The sequence below is a fragment of the Hyposmocoma kahamanoa genome, unplaced genomic scaffold (genome assembly GCF_003589595.1).
Source record: "Hyposmocoma kahamanoa isolate Upper Pololo Valley unplaced genomic scaffold, ASM358959v1 102, whole genome shotgun sequence".
Classification (NCBI taxonomy): domain Eukaryota; kingdom Metazoa; phylum Arthropoda; class Insecta; order Lepidoptera; family Cosmopterigidae; genus Hyposmocoma; species Hyposmocoma kahamanoa.
Window position 1 is genome coordinate 5,237,083 of NW_020653337.1, and position 17,868 is coordinate 5,254,950.

At 35.5% G+C, this 17,868-nt stretch overlaps 2 protein-coding genes across 2 annotated transcripts; both read right to left on the reverse strand.

Annotated features, from left to right (window-relative positions):
- Positions 1–857: 857 nt before the first annotated feature.
- LOC113232996 (cathepsin L-like) lies at positions 858–4,660 on the reverse strand. The gene is made up of 5 exons (XM_026467929.1): positions 4,108–4,660; positions 2,372–2,501; positions 1,843–2,036; positions 1,211–1,321; positions 858–1,060 (listed from the first exon to the last, which is right to left on the reverse strand). The coding sequence occupies exons 1-5, from the start codon at positions 4,658–4,660 to the stop codon at positions 858–860; spliced, it is 1,191 nt and encodes a 396-aa protein (XP_026323714.1).
- Positions 4,661–5,950: 1,290 nt separating this feature from the next.
- On the reverse strand, positions 5,951–15,914 carry LOC113235801 (cathepsin L1-like). The gene is made up of 6 exons (XM_026471709.1): positions 15,473–15,914; positions 13,897–14,020; positions 12,491–12,687; positions 10,483–10,593; positions 9,387–9,553; positions 5,951–7,681 (listed from the first exon to the last, which is right to left on the reverse strand). The coding sequence occupies exons 1-6, from the start codon at positions 15,543–15,545 to the stop codon at positions 7,586–7,588; spliced, it is 768 nt and encodes a 255-aa protein (XP_026327494.1). The 5' UTR covers positions 15,546–15,914; the 3' UTR covers positions 5,951–7,585.
- Between the last annotated feature and the right edge of the window lie 1,954 nt (positions 15,915–17,868).

Below are 17,868 nucleotides of genomic sequence, written 5' to 3' on the forward strand. Positions count from 1 at the left end.
AGTGATAATCATTTAGTGAATAACCACGAAAGTCTTAAAATCTATGTAGTAAGTTCAAACGTGCAAGCGTCCTCTCTGACTACTCCCCCAATTTGCACAGAGTTATCACCATTTAGACAATAAACATATTTTAAATATGTTTATTGTTGTATGAAAGTAAAATCTGACGAATTAAAAGTCAAAGAACAAAAGTTGTTTTTATGACGTTAGTAATGCAGTCGTATGAGGATTCACAAATAACCATTTATGTCTAATAACAAATGCTATAAGGCAATTGCCCGTTGAGACAAATGCGAACTCAATTACTAAATATTTTTTGATTGTAAATACAAGTCATCGAGTACATAACCAGAAATAGAGACGAAATAAGGGCTATCTATTCCTGGCAATTCATCAGGTAAATTGGCCTTATATCACTTTTAAATATCAACTCTCGTTTGCGCTGAAATCACAAATTAGAACAATGAATAGTAAAGCGCCAACAACTGACCTACGTATACGTCTCCGTTTATTTCAAAAATATTCTGTATTTATTGTAATAAAGTTAATAATCTCTAACAATGGTGGTCCATTCGGTGGTGTGGGAAAAACCAGCAAAACATCTAATTACAAAACAAAAGTAATCACATTTCATCGGTAATTAAATATTTTTGTCCAATATAGCAAAGCTCAAGTCAAACTGAAGTGAAACAATTGAGGACACCCGTCAATTGTTTCGAATTCGGGCTGGCCAATCGAAGCGCAGTTGTCATAGTAATGATTTGGCAGAGCAGTTTTAAACAAATTAAATTACATGTCGTCTGTATTTCTGGTTATATACTCGATGGTACAAATGTATATCCAGGTATGTGAATGTGTTACCCAGAATTTACTAAACTAACGATTTTAATCACATTCTTACTAACTTGTGTTACGTTCGGTTTGACAATAACGGTCGCTATGTATTCACGTCCAAGATTGCACACGAAGCCCTTGCCTCTAATTAGTCGAATATGGTCTTTATATCCCCATCCTTCCCACGTGCTTTTCACATGCCAATATGGTAAGTTGTATTTATTGTCTGAAATTGTAATAATTAAGATAACAAAATATATAAATGACATCAGATGAGCCATGTTAATCTCTGCCAATATGAATAAACATTTAACATTTTGACTTCAAAATCACGGAACTAAATTATCTAACAAAAGAGGTCCAAAACTATACAAACCCACTCCATATCCATCTAGGAGCACAGCATGATTGGTTGCGTTATTACCGCAGTCAATAGGATCCAATACACCATTAGAGTAGTGTCTTATGCTCTCAGAGACGTATATTGCTGAAAAAAATTTCATTGATTGAATGAAATATTGAGAAAAATTAGCTAACCGTATTGACCTTCAATTTTTTTTTATTTGAGTCAACAAACAGTACACACAATTAAAACTTAATAGTAAATGTTTTTACAGTGAATATGTAATTTGATTGTGTCACCAACACCGTTAACCACTAGTTACTACAAAAACTGAGAAGTGGTGATGCATTACTAATAAACTACTGAAGAATAAATAATTAAAAAATAGTTATTATTTGCAATACTAACAAATTAAACCTGGATACAAAAACAATAATAATAATTACACATGGGTTATACACATAACAAGTTCTATTGTATGACACATAGAACTTAATATCTTTCACCATTGCGCGATTTTAAGTATTCTAAAGCAATATTTGTAAAAAAAATCTAAATTCCAAAATATGGCCGTAAGGGCCTTTACCTCTCACCTGCAATTTAACAGAAAAAATTTGTTCCTTTTGCCCAAAAAGGAATAATATAAAATAAATAATAAAACTTACTGGTAACCACAGGACCATAATACGCCAGAAGGTACAACAAATCTTCTTCCTTGTCTACTTTCAGACGTATGTAGTCGTCAATTAAAATAGCCACATTATCTTTTGACGTCTGACAAGTATCACCCTTTGTATTGGCCTGTTCAAAATATGGATACATATACTGTAATGAGACCCCTCCGGTATCTTTTAAGGCCCTGTAAACATTAAATATCTAGTAAGTAAAACTTGCTTAAGAAATTGTTTTAAAAAAATATATTTTCTTTGACCTATAACAACAGTTGTACGACGATAAATAAAACGCCATGAAAAATGTAATGACAGATAATCGCAGCTTCAAATGATTCTGTCGTCACGCTCTAATGGCAACAGCTAGACCGTCGTTCAACGATAAAATAACGTTCACGACACAGTCACGACAGATAGTCGTGATATGGGAACAGGCTAGACGTAACAGTCGCCCAACGATAAATAAAACGCTACGACACAATGGGAACGCGCCCTTAAATGAATTTGTAACATGAAGACTTACTTGAATACATAGTGTGGTACTCCACCGTATTCACAAGAACCTTGCCTCTCACATTCAAATGCTTGTCTGACGGATAAATACCCAAGCTTCTTGTTGCCACTAGATGCATAATATTGTGCTTCAATGTTACCTGTTGAAATAAATTTAATTTACTTTTTCGTTATTGCGACACGCAACAACTGTCAAATCTGCGCCATATTGTACGGCATAACACATCGCAAAATGCATTGTAAATATATTTCGACGAAGTTATCTGTGATAATATGCGAATAGAAGGAACTATTGATTCCAGAAAATTCCAAATAAACTATCAACAACAGTTACAACTAGCGCTACAACTCATACTTCAAATAAGTTTGTCGATCTTCAGCTTAAATTGTAATTTGACAAAACATTTAGAGCGTTTGCGCGATACGTCCGATTCGTATTAGAGGGCTACTCTCGATGTCCGTCCGACATCCGTCCGAAACAATTACTGTCAAATAAGTAATATTCGACAAAATTAAAAGACAAGTATCCAGTATGAAGCTTCATTCGCATAACGCGTCTTTTAATTTGGTCAAGTATTGCTTATTTGGCAGTCATTGTTTCGGAGATCGAGAGTAGACCCCTTTCCGAATCCGAGAACGGTCCGAAATGTCACAGAGGTCATTTTATCTCTAGGTGTACTCGTATTTTTATATTCGTATTGTCTCGGATTCTGAAGTGGGTCCGAGTTTTATGGACTTGTATAGTCCCGGATTCCGAACCAGTAAATGTTTAATTAACGTTCGCTTTATTTACTAATTTAGTTAGCGGATGGCTTTACAATTACAACGTTTTGCGGCTAAAGTAAATTAGCAATAATAATAACGCAGACACTCAACATAGCCCCGCACTAGGGAAATCCTGTGTCGCGGGTGCTATGGACACACACATGTCTATATGTATGTCTGTAACCACAAATTATACCCAAACTCACGAGAGAAATAAATGTAGGCCATATAAATATTTCTCCCGGCCCGGGAATCGACCCTGGGACCTCTGCGTGGCAGTGGTAACCGTTCGGCCACGGAGGCAGTCAAATAAAAAAAAATTGCAAAAAAAAAATATTTGTAATAGGCAACGGAGCCAATACTGCTTCTGTGAATTCTGACCTTTGTTGACGCCGTAACATAATGCTGGCAAAAGATCAAATCTCTCAAGAATTTCATAAATTCACCTTTCTATAATTTGGTAAAGAAATTTACATATTTCATTTTCCTGCTCTGGTTTAGCGAATCAACGAAATAAATGCTTTGATAATTTCAAAAAAAGATTACGTTTATGATTTTTTTTATTTTTAGTGATACCAAGTCACGGACAAATATGTCGTGCGTCTGGTGTTCAGCGACACATTTGTCCATAGCAGTTGCAGTACCACTCACAGGTTTAAATCGCAAAAGACTGAGGGACACGGCCACTGCGCCTGTCACCAGGAAACATGATTATATACACAATTAGAAACAAATTAAAATACACATAATTAGAGTCAAATTTTTAGTAGCAGTAGAGCTCCTTATGAAAGAATTCGCCCAGTGAAGTACTGCCACGTTTCCTATTTCTGCCGCCAAGCAGTACCTAATTTAAGCATTACTGCGTTCCGGCTTGGAAGGGTAAGGGTACTGGTGAAATTATAGGTACATGGGATTTGTCAATTTATGTCATGAGGATTTGTATTTGTAAACTTTCTGTAACACAAAATTAAGAAAACTTACTTAATGCACTCAATACATAGCTATTTTTACACTTAGTATCTTGAAAATAGTCCAGCAAAATATCATCAGACCAATCTATCACCGGCGGCAACTCTTGTATGACGCTTCTATTAAACAATGTAACATCGTCTTCTCTCAATCCCGTGCTATTGAAACCCGTGAACCAATTCGTAAACTCGTCGAACGTATAATGAGTATAAGCATTAATTGAAAACATGGTGGTGTTATAAATGTTATAAAGGCGATTCATCAGTAGAATGTTTTGGCGAAATACGAGGTAATATTTTTCTTCATCAAATTTTTCCAGTCCTTGTAAACCGGTAGACTTCGCATGTTGAAAAAATAATGCATCAATCTTGTTGTCTTCATAAATTTTTTTCTTCAATTGAATTTCCTCGAGGTTAAAGTAATCCTGTGACAATGGAAGAGTAAACGGCTCCGGGTGTCTTCTATTCTGTATTGTTGATGTACTTGTATTTTCATTATTTTGAGTCCATACCTTATTTACTAAAATAGTCAATCCAAATATGTTTATTAGTATCTTGGCTAACATTTTGTAGAATTACGTGTTTGTCTTTGACATTTTGTTGTATACGTACACAGTAAATTTTATGGATAGCAATAAATATAATTTGAATATATATTTTATGTATTTTTCTATTTTTTTTATTTAGGTGCTTGTTGAACTTTATTTATTTATTATTTTTCCGTTGAAATGTACACTTATAGAATTATCATCTTACTGGTATGCTACATTAAAATCGTAATTTTGAGTTGGAAAAATTCCTAAAAGGCCAACAGATAATTTTGTTAATAATTCAGGGACCTTAATTAACTTATGGCGTACACCTGATATTGTTGCACGAATTGCTATAGCAAAAACAGCTTTTAACTATAATAAACAACTTTTAAAATCACGCTGCTTGTGATGCAAGAACAAGGAACATCTAATTAGAGTGTACATTTGGAGTCTTGCACTTTATGGATGTGAAACATTAACACTGACTCAAAGAGTGAGGGAAAGGTCTAAAGCTTTTGAGATATGGTGATGGAGGAGGATGAAGGGCATAAGTTGGATAGAAAAGAAAACCAATGAGGAAGTATTGAGAATGGTAGACGAGAAAAGAACGATCCTGAATACTATAGAGTACTGACGAGGGAAAAGGAAAAGGCCCGTGTCGCGTCGTATAAGGAGGTCAAGGAGCTGACTTATAAGAGAGATAGCTGGAAGGTGCTCCACCAACAAGAACGTATAACTCTTAAATTTGATGATGAATTAACTTATGGAGAGAAAATGGCAACAAATTGGCAATGGTATTTTTTAATCTATTTGCTACTGTTTTGGGTCATTATTACATTCGTACATTTTTCCGCAACTCTTCCGGTTCTAGTGATCAAATTTTGCGTCAAGGCATTTCCGAATCACATTACAATCTCAGCAATCTCATCAGTTGCCTCCCCATATTTCTTCTGCTTCCACAAGATATAATAATATACTCAAGAACCCTTTAACCCCAATTATTTTCTGCGACAATTTCATAATTGTAATTATGAAATTGTCGTAATTGTAATGATTTCAATACAATTTTTCTTTGAGTGCCTTGTAAATACGTACAATGAAATAAATCTACTTGATAAACTTTGAAATAAGAGAGTTATGAAATGTAGTGTACATAATTTAATTTAAATAGGATTTTTACGTCAAATACCTACATATAATTATATGGTCGGTGTTTTGTCGCAAGGGCGAAAGCGCCATTTCGAAAACTTTTTCAGGGAAGCATATTTGTGTCCTGTTTTAAAATTAAATATTAATTTTATTAAGGTTAGGTTTTAAAATTGAATTTAAAACAGGACGTAAATAATTTAAATAGTCGGCAAAACTAAACATACTCCCCTGAAAAATATATGAAAAATCACAAAATACAAGTAGCTCTGATTTTTATTACTAAGTTTATGAAATGGACGAAACATCAGCATAGTGTTGTTTTTAGTGTCCGCCTGTGTTCTCTGTCAGACATTGTCGGAACATAATTACAACAATTCTGAACAAACAAAAAAGGTCTACAACAGAAGCAATCATCGTTAATCTAACTTAAACATAAACTTTATTTGCTAGTTACGAGTGATAATATGTAAAGTATATAAAATCAGGACGTCGAAGGGTACAAATGACTGACACCAGACAACTACGGATTACTATTCCACATTCGACCAGCAACTTAAAGACTTCTGTTGCAAGAGAAGCCATTTATAGCCAAAATTTCTATTTTGTATGAGTGTTATGGACAAATTCGTTCTTTTCAGGTACATTACATTTGAGTACACTGGACAGTTTTTGAAAAGCATCCTATATTTAGTCAGATTTGACCTTTGCGTTCATTGTTCTGTCCATTTTTCTTTAGATAGTTATAAAAGTTTGTTCGAGGTAAACATACTCATTAACTCTGTCGATACTTAAACCATTAAACATTAATGGTATTTGTGCAATCAAGAAGCCGGAAAAAGTTTTCCGAACAAGACATGATGTGAAAAATTTCGGGGTTTTAGTGTCTCACTGTTTTAACTTTCTTTAATTTGAATATTTTTTAAAACTCTGTGCGCAGTGGCGGTACCTCTCAGACCTATGCCATAAAACCTTGAGTGGTACTACAACTGTAATGGATAGGCATGTCGCTTACCACCAAGCGCACGACTTGTTCGTCCCATCACGTGTTATCATAAAACAAACGAAGGTTACATTTTGCTTGATTGCAATAAGAAAAATAAAGTACGTATTAGTAGAACTACAATGCATAGTGGGCACCCGCTAATTAAGCGATACGGTAATGATCATGCCGGTTTATCCTCGCGTCCTGATTATGGACGCTTCCCGGGGATTTGTTATGACCAAGCTAATTGTCCACATCCCGGTCGAGGTTCGTTCCTTCCTCATTAACGGCGCGGGCGCCGATGTGACGTCACTGCGCGCACGCTTCATGAGACTGGGTGACAAATATCTCATTTGATTTAGCAGGTTTGCCTTTCTGTAGATGTAAATTATAGACGTAGTTATATTTTTGTTTATTCCACACCGTAGAAGTAGAAGATGTAAAGGATCTCGACGAGCTCGTAAAAATAAAGTCGATTTAAGTTGACTGTAATATATTGAAAATAAACAAACAGTGGTGGTCTCTTAAGGAAGTACAATTCAAAAGTGAACGTTCTTTTTGACCTTTTTGAGTTCATACAAAAGTTCGTTAAATTGTGGTAGGGATGAAATAAACATGTGGTGTTAGTTGATTGGTTCAAAATGGAACCTCCGCCCTATGTAATGTGCCCTTGACGAACGTTTAGTTAATGCTTTGAAAGTTATATTAAATTTTATTTCAAAAATTCTGTTGCATTCGCAAAAACGAAAAATTTAACAAAGTTTTTAATTGCAAAATGCAACTCGAATATTTTCCACGTCTGTAAATGACCTCTATTATTTTCAATGCTAACTTATTTGATATGGATAGACAGAAGTTGCTGCAAAATTTTGTAACTTGTAGTTAGTGGTGACGGCAGCTGTCCTTGCAATATTATTACGGACCTGTTAGGAATAGAAAAGAAATATTATATAGACATAAAAATAATAACAATCACGCACACCATTATAGCCCCGCACTAGGGAAACCCTGTATCCGGTGTCATGTACATACACTTTATACCCAAAGTCACAAGAGTAACATTTTTTTTTTGGGTATCGAACCCGGGACCTCTGCGTGGCAGACCAGTATAGTAACTGTTCAGCCACGAAGAGAGCATGACTAGAGTAGGTTTAGATATTTTACTAAATGTAAAGAAACTTCTGCTGTCACTTGTAAGCAAACCAAACGTACCTAGTTGTAATGGTATTGGGTTAACCGGACAAATACAATAATTTAGCAGTGAGTTTGATTCGTCGTATTACTGCCGTATTCTTTGATTTGGTCGCATGTTATTAACTGGCCATCTTTTTACTCCTTTTTTTTTGACGGGGGTAAATCTTTATGGATACCCCTGAGCCCAGGGAGACTCAGGGGTTATGTGGGGACTCTCCGTCCACACTGGAAGGCCTACCCCACTAAAACCCCCCCGGGTTTCCCTCTCGCCGGTTGAGTCGGCGCCGTGGGATCAGTGAACATTCACCACGACGCCGCCCTAGCTTGCGCCAGGGCTCCCGCGCCAACGGAGGGACGAGTCGGTTGTCCTCCGACCCGCCCCCCAGACGAGTGAGGCCGTGCAATGCAGGCTCCGGAGTCCCTGTCCAGAGCCCGCTGGTCTCACTAGGGGATCAGGCGAGCAGCGAACTGCCTTCGCCTTCTCCCCGTACGTCTGCATCTTTTTACTCCTGGATTTTAGGTTGTTTATCGTAGGAAATTTGTTATATGTGATATTAATCATCCTAATTTATATATTTAAGTTAAGCTTTTATTTACGATTTAAGTATTCAGTAATATCACGGAGTACTTAATAGTTGCTATAGTAGTATTAGCAGGCAGAAATGTTGTCTATTAGCTGTAAATATTATCATATCTTTAGAACTATTTACAATAAGTTCATTATAATTTTACGATTAGTAACCAAGAAATACCTCATAAACTACTTCATTACGGTTTGTCTACATTTAGTTAATTACCTATACTTTTACAGTATTGTGTCTCGAGTTCCTAGTTTTTTGTGAGTGTTACACATTTTAAATGAAAATATTTTTTCGGTTCCAAATGGTTGTGTACATATTTCTATCAAACACAAAAGAGAAAAAATATCAGAACCGTTGTCGCCAAAACTAACACATTAATAATTTTTAATATTATATAATATATATTTCATAAAATAAATAAATAAATTTTAATCAATGTGCTGAAACTAGCGGTCAACAGCTGAACGATGGGACTCCAAAAAAGAAGCGACCATACCGCAGCGGTGTTAGATTTACCTTCGTTACTTGTAACAAAAAAATTTTCACGATAAACAGAAAATTGAAAATTTATTAAAATTAGGAAATGAAACCATTTTTCCGGATTTAAATCGCGTATATTTGTTTTTTCAAACAAACCGACGTTTTCCCATGGTCACCTTTTGCCTGTAAAGGGCCCGAAACGTCGGTTTGTTTGAAAAAACAAATATACGCGATTTAAATCCGGAAAAATAATTTCATTTCCTAATTTCATCAGATTTAATCAGGTGAGATGGAGGTCAAATGCACACTTACTAGTTTTGTTTTCATTTAAGAAATTGTTAATTTATATTAATATTAAATTAATATTATCTACCGAGCGTATGTTATTTGGTTGGACAGGTTGGACGATAGCTGTGGCAATATACTCGCGTGCAAAATTACAGGTGTGATTCCCTCTTCTCAATCGAAAATATCCATCTTCTCCCCAATCCTCACCCCACGCTGTAAGTATTCTCCAGAACGGTAGCTTCAGTGTTGTGTCTGAAAATCAACAATAAACAAAAACTTATTTTATGCGGTGCCTTTGTCTATGCGGCTTGTAGGGCTAGCATATTAGGGCGCGACAAGCGCGAGAGCGACATAAAGTGCGAGATACTGCTAATCTCGCATAGAGTATGTCGCACTTTATGTCGCTCTCGCGCAAGTCGCGCCTTTTCGTGCTAACCCTACTGGTAGATTTATAACATAATCTATCTAAATATTCTTATAATAAAGCTTACGCGTTACGTCAAAAGCAATTTTATCACATGAAAGTCATACAAATAATAAGAACTGTACGAAACAAATTACAATATGTATCGGTATGTGAAATTTTAAAACTCTCCAATTTCAGCATAAAAAAGTTATTGACTAATTTACTTTTTTATTATATCAAATGACGGGACGAACAAGTCGTGCGCTTGATGGTAACTTAAACGCCTGTTCATACCAGTTGTAGTGTCACTCACGAGCTTCAAATCGCAAAGATCTGATGGGCACTGCCACTGCGCCCGTAATCCACAGACATAAGTTGACAAGTCCCATGTGCCTGTATATATATATTCCCTTATATCTATTACTATGTCGTATACATACATATCGCACGTTGAAATCAACATCGTCATTATACGAAAAACTGAACTTTCGGAAAATGACGTTTAACGTTTAACACTTTGAAAAGAAGTTTATATTTGAAAAGCCAGATTTTGGTTTAGTGACGGTATTGTTTAGAACGTGTTACATATCAAAATGAATGGAGGTTATTTTCTTATAAATGCAATGTGAAAGTATTATTATTAAATTACTTATTTTTTTAACTATCGTTCAGGGTGGTTGGCATGACAAAAATTCGTCTGAAATTATGATGTTAAGAACATTTTTTAACACTTTGAATGCAAAGTCAGTAGTTTTAATGCTGATTACTTACTTACCATAACCATAACCAGCTACTAGAACAGCGTGATTAGTAGCATTAGTACCGCAATCATCAGAATCATAAACACCTTCTTGATAATTTTTCAAACTGTCCGACACACATATTGCTGAAAATTTTAAAAGCAAATCAAATACTGTTACCGTTGGCGTTAGTAGTGGAATGGTGATTTCAACTAAAAACTTTAAAATGAGTATTGTTTGAAAAATTACTTTTAGATATTTATTGCACTTTTGTCAATATAAAAAAATACATAATTACAGTTTTTGTGCGGTAGGTATATAGGAGAGTAGATATATGTGGGCAAACTACTGATATAATAAAAAAAATATCAAATGAGTTTAAAGGGCCGTTTCCTCATGCTCTGACTGGGTGCTCCTACTGGTAGGACCAAAAGGATAAATATATCCTCGTGCTCCTACTAATGCACTGTCACCTATATTTATGTATGTATAAAAATCGTAGCGATACAGTTATAACATTAATTTAGCCGTTACAAAAGGTCCTAAATTGTACATTTTATTAAATTGTTTTTCTTTTTTCTTTTGTTGTGTCTTAATACAACATTCAAAACAACAAAATTCATATAATTTTTTTTTTGCATCTATTGACGAGTTTTTGTATACAGCTTTGTAGTCGATATCATAAAATTAACTTAGTCCCATCAATTAAATTTTTATTGAATTGGTATTCAATTAGTTTTTGTGAAAATACTCCACTAGTTTGTTATAATTATTAATACAAAGATCGAACACTCAGAAAAAACACTCAGAAAAAATTCCTTCGATCCGGTCGGATTCGAACCGACATCTTCTTGCATACCGTGCCAGACGCTATACCAACTAAGCCACGGAACGTCCCATCATTCTGCAAAACTATTCTTGGAATTAGTTCCTGTGTCCAATTTTTCTTTGCAAATTTATTAAACTTTTATCTACGCACATATCACAGATGTGTTCGAAAACCGCTAATTACGAACAGCATAAACTGTTTTGTTAGAACAAATTTCTTTTTTGTGAAAATGTTATTATTGCTTAATAATAACATCGAATTCGATTTCATTATCACATTCAATTTCGAACATCTTTGAACATAAACTCCTATATTTCTTTCTTTTTTTGCCAGTTTTTGGTTTGATTTGGACAGAGAGCTTGTATTTTTTATACTTTTATTATATTGTTTTAAATTTTTATTTGTCTACTTTTACGTTGTTAGTTGTGCAATTGGATAAGATATTCACCTACACCTACTTCATTCAATTTACCGCATCTGCATTTTTATCATAACAACTTTTGTTAACAAAAACCTACGGAGAATTGTTAGTGAGTCAAGAAAATAAAATACATTTCTTCTGTATAGTGAATAAACGTAGCTCCGTCAATACACTAAAGGTATCCAGGAATGTTGCAGACCGCACGAGACATTTGGTTTATAAGGGCCACGTTAGGCAACGCGTCGTCGTGTTGCTAAAATTTAATTGAAACCAATAGTGACCTGCCGCTGCATATTTGGTCGGAATGGGGCCTCGAACTTAAGTACGAAGTAGCATTCATTAGTTACATCTTTCAAGATTCACAACTTAGGGTGCTTTCAAATTAGACGCTTCTAGAAGCTCTGCCGCTGCCGTGTCGCGTCTGAGGCGCACAGAAGTTAGACTTTAGGAACAGTTTGGTACATATAAATCATTTTTTGATAATTTTGTGGATTGGATCCTTTTTGCTTAACTACATCCACAACCATAACGTACAACATTGACACAACCATAACGTACAAAGCGAAAATGGAGGACTGAGCTTAAGTACGTGGAACATCGCGTACTGTTGGCATGCGTGTCACGCAAACTAAGCATTTCTACCATATTTATTGTTCTGGGGTTCACTAAAATTGTGACAACAAAAGCGGCACGCGCGTGTCACACTAATTCCATGTGATATTTAGTAACACCACAATAGTGGTGTCACTGCAGCGCTTCTATAAGCGTCTAATTTGAAAGCGCCCTTACTTACTTGTAGACACAGGTCCGTATATCGATAAGAGAGGTATTAAGTCATTCTCATTTTTCACTTTAAAGCGTATATAACCTGTAATTTGAATTTTCACCGGATGGTTTTTCGTAGCACAATCATATTTTGTTATGTTATCTCTATCTTCAAATGTCGGATATTCGGTAACATAGGATACACCACCAGTGTTTTGTAATGCCCTGAAATGATAATTGTATATAGTCTGTATTAACCGACTCGAAAGTCCTTAAGGTGAAAGTGAGATCCAAAATAGGAGTTTCGATGTATTTCGACCAAATCGATTTTTCGATGTTAAAAATACTAATTCAATTAACTGCCTCTAGATGATACTGACTTATATTTTTTTATAATACTACCAAGTGACGAGACGAACAAGTCGTGCGCCTGATGGTAAACGCACTCCTGTCCATAACAGTTGCAGTGCCCTCAGAGCTTTTTTTTTTTAAAACACAAAGATCTCATATGGCTGTAATTTCACCAGCACCCGTATCCTTCAAAACCGGAACGCTGTAATGTTCGCATTACTGCTTAGCGACAGAAGTAAGTAAGGTGGCAGTACTTCCCTGGACGAACTCTTTCACGAGCTCTACTGCTCTAAAATTTCTTATTTCAAAGTCGCGAAGTAAAAAATCGTCACGTTTACTTTTCTTCTTTTTGTCGCCACTCTCTACTAAATTTCCGAAGCGAGCACACGCACGTACCATTGAAAATCATGTAACCTAACTACTTATAAAACATCAGTATTTGTACGAATACAGGCCATTTTGTGGTAAGTTTACTTACGTTAAATGTTAATCCGTTGTAAGGGGTTTTATACCATTGTACCTGTTTTTATATGTTTATTTTGGTTTGTTACAGCCTTTACGCATTTACTTTACCTGTTGTTTTCCCTTGCAGTACCTTCTGTTTCTTTATTTCTACAATAAAATTCATGTGGACAGAGCCTACTATCCTAATACGCGAGGCCTGCATGACAGCGCTTTAGATCAATAATTCCTGGTAAAGAGGGTATTCTGTTAACACTATTTATTGCTACATTATACTTAGAACGAGTCATCTAGGGAGAATCATTCCTGTAGTTACAAAGATACTGTTAAATTTGTTCCCCCGGCATCAAGTTCTATTTTAAATGCCAAGTGAAGAAAGTTTGATTACCCTTTGTCGCCCGATCTACTACAGGTGATCTTCTGTCTTTCTCTTAAAAGATGCATGATGCGAATGAAGCTTCATACTTGACATTTTCTTTCAATTTGGTCGAGTATTAATTGTTACACAGTAATTATTTCAGACGGATGTACGACGAAGAAAGAGAGTCCAGGGCATGAACTGAAAATCACTCATTGCAAGTTTGCTTAAGGTGCTTTGTTAAAGTCTCTTTTTGTACTCACGTAAAAACGTTATGCGGTACTCCGCCGTCTTGACAATTACCAAACCGTTCACATTCAAAGGCTTGACGGACCGACAATTCACTTTTCTCACCGGTCCACGCAAAATATCGAGCTTCAATATTACCTATAACAAATTACTTTGGTTTGATTTTCCAATCCATTATGTCAATAAAAATATCATGGTTCAGACATTTTTACAGGCATGTGTTAAGGTAATTGGTATTGTAAATAAATCATAGTGTTCTGCAAGTCGATTCTGAACCTTGTGATAACATTGTTGTCGACCGATTCTCTGCAAGTCGATTCAGAACCTTGCGATAGCATTGTTGTCGACCGATTCTATTAGATATCGTACGATTTCTTTTCATTATTATTCACAATAACCGAATCGAACGTCAAACTGTCGTATTCGAAACCGAATCGAAATGACGTCACACCCGTACGATTACTCGAACTTCTCGACCGGCAAAGGCTACAAACGTTATTCAGAACATAGTTATCGAATGAAAGTTACCGAATGTCCTATTGTTTAAAAAGCAAGAATGTAATATGGAAATCTTTTATTTTAAATAAAATCGGATTTTGTTCAATTTTATTCATATATTTTAATGCGAGACTAATTCATTCCTATATTTTCGGCCTATAACGATATCGTATCCGAATCCGAATCGAAGGTTTGACTCGGAATGTTCTGAACAGCTCGGAAAGCGCCCTTCGATCGAAAACGATATCCAATCGAACGATTCGGTTAAAATATCGAAGAGTTCTGAATCGGGGTCCTGATCAGATACCAATAGGATATTTTGTAAAATAGACCACCGGTAAATGAACACGACACATTTATAATGTCCAAAATACAGCTGTCAGTGTCCAAAATACAGATTCGACATTCTTTTTATGCGATTTTTGAGATATGAACCTCTTTTTTTAGTTTTTACGTTTGATAAATTACCTCATCTGATGAGATGTAAATATATGAAAAAATGTGGGACACGCTCGCTCGCGATTTGTTAACTATGATCTTACAAATATCTAGTTGTTAATATCATTTGGGAAACATAGATCAGGATAAAAAGTTCTACGTCAGCTGTGAGTAACGCGTTATAAACTTAGAAGTCAAATGCATGAACATCTACATAAATATTGAAATTCAACCATCTGTTTGATGTGATGATTCCATGTCGTCATATCAAATTACAGATTATCATTAGATTACAGTGGATGTCATGGGTCTGAAATTTCATGCTACCATCTCCGAGTCCTTTTGAACTATTGCGTCTTAGGGACGAAGTGGAGGAAAACCTCTAAGCCAGTGGAGTAAGTTAATATTGCGTCTTTTCAAAATAATATATGATTAAAAAGGTTTTGCTAAGCAAGCGTGTTTCTTCGTAAGCGCATTTGATACATATGTCAATAAAATGCACCGAACGCCTTCTATGTGTTTGTTTGGTCGGGCACGGTGCAGCCATATTTTGATACTTACAATCAATCAATATTTACAATATATTTCCAAAAACAAATGGATTATTTTCAAGTAAATAACATTTATAATTAGGACAAGCTGTACAATACTTACTCAAAGCACTATAAACGTAGCTATTTTTACAATAAGACATTTCATAGCTAGTTAATAATCTAGTCCAGTCCATTTCAACAGGGATCCTCCCGGCGTATTTTGGATCAAATTCTACTACTCCTTCGTCGGTTAAACCTGTACTGTTAAAGCCTGTATATCCTTGTATAAACTTAGCGAAAGAAATTCCTGAATATATGTTAACTCCAAACTTTGCTGTAGTAAAATATTTATTGAAGTAATCAATTAAAACCAGATTTTCTTTGAATGCTTCTTTAGCTTCAGAACTCGCGTCTGGAGAATTATTATACCAGTAATAAAGTTTTTCTCGCAAGTGAAAGCTTACAATGTAATTTTCGAACGATGCATCTTGGGAGTTATATAAATTTGCGAAATAATTACCCACACTTGCATCATCTGCGCGGACATTATTAGTTACAAGGAGTACAAGTATGATTATTAGTTTGTTATAGGTAACAATTGTACACAGTTTCTTCATTCTTCATAACGTTAGGAAGCAATTTTTTCGACATATTACAATGTGCCATTTCAAACTGTGTTGCGAAAGATTTTACTGTTTTTCTTTTATGTTTTTATTTTTATTATTACTATTCTAAAACATCTACTCGTACTTGAGCACAATAATCTATGGGTGCGTACAGATCTGCCGCGAACGTACAGCATGTACGCTGCACGCGTGCTGCATGCGTGCAGTTAAATACATGTACATATATAAGGCGCGCGAACAGATCGCACAATGTAATGCATGTGTGCTACACGCGAGCCTTTCTCAGGTAAAAATGGGTGTTCCACAGGGCTGAACACTTGGACCTTTCTTATTACTCATTTATATTAATGATTTGCCATACTTGTTAAGGACCATTGCGAAATAGTATTGTTTGTTCTACGACACAACCTTGATTTTTAAAACACGTTAACGTCATGTCTGTCTGTATAACCATATTAACGATACCCTCTCTAAGTAGTTTATTGGTTTAATGCTAAGAATATGGAAAGAGGACATGGCTCTAGATTCCACACAAATTTGATTCAAAGTGCATTTAAGTTTATTGGAAAAGAGCAATTCCTAGAGTTTCTTGTTCGTTATTCTCAGGGAAGTCAGCATAGTGAACGTGTAGTAGCTTAAAAGTGACGTTCTCAAGTGTAAATTTATTTTACCTATGGAATAAATGATATTTGAGTTTGAAGTAACTTTCCATCTTCACTCCATTTTATAATTATATATTTATATTCTATTATATATTTTATTAGTGTGAGTGTATAAGCACTCTCCGTGTTTTAGACTGGTATATACAGTTTATATTTCAAAAAACCTAAACGGATGTAGTTGTATAAAGTAACACACGCTATATTATTTAAGCACCTTTTATTCAGCGCATCTAAAGTTACGTACGAACAAATAATTTTATTGTGTTTACCTTTTCTTTTACTCTTTATTTATTTAGGGACTTTGATCGTTACTGAACATGTCAGCCCCGTTAGAAAAACAATACCTCAAGAAAACACTTAATAAAATCCAGACAGATAAATCAAAATAGTACCTAACCAAACATGTATACAAAATCTCCGCGGCGCTACATGATGGCTCGGACAAAATAATCAACCACCCTGCATTAAATGTACGGAAACCAGCCTGTGCAAATAACCGCGCCCTGATAGGCTCCGTCCGAACACACTCCATGACCAAATGATGTACATCCTCAGGAATCCCACACATTTCGCAATTCGGTGAGTTTACCCTCCGCATCAAATACAAAAAGTTTAATGCAACGTGTCCGGATTGAAGCCTATGCGCTCTGACAATTTGACTCCTGCTTAACTTAACATGGTCAAACCAAGGGACACAAATTGTGGTTACCTAATCCTACATATAATTTGACATATTAACTAAGTAGGCACTACCTATTATAAAATTTGTCTTATTTTTAAAATAATAATTATAAATAAAAATATACACATTACAGGTGCTACAAAAGGGTACAATATAAATTCATGGGATATTAATCCATGGACAAACCTTAGCTTGAAATATAACTTAATCCATAAGCAGAAAAATTTCTGCAGATTAGCAGAATCAGTGGCGTAGCGTCGGGGGTGCAGAGGGGGGCTTGGCTCCAGGCGGCACAGCAATGGGAGCTGTGGCGAGCCCTTCTTCTTCAAGTGCCTCTCCATTGTTGAAGGTCGGCAGTCAGTTTTCTATATCTTTCTTTCTCCAAAGCCCGAACAGTTGTTCCACGGTCTTGATGTTCACTCTCTGATGTTACGAAGGCATGACATTTTTCTGCTTCCAACCTTCCGCTTCCCAGCTACTTTGCCCATCAATATAGTGTGCAATAGATTATATCTATTATGTCGCAGTACAAGACTAAAATAGGCAA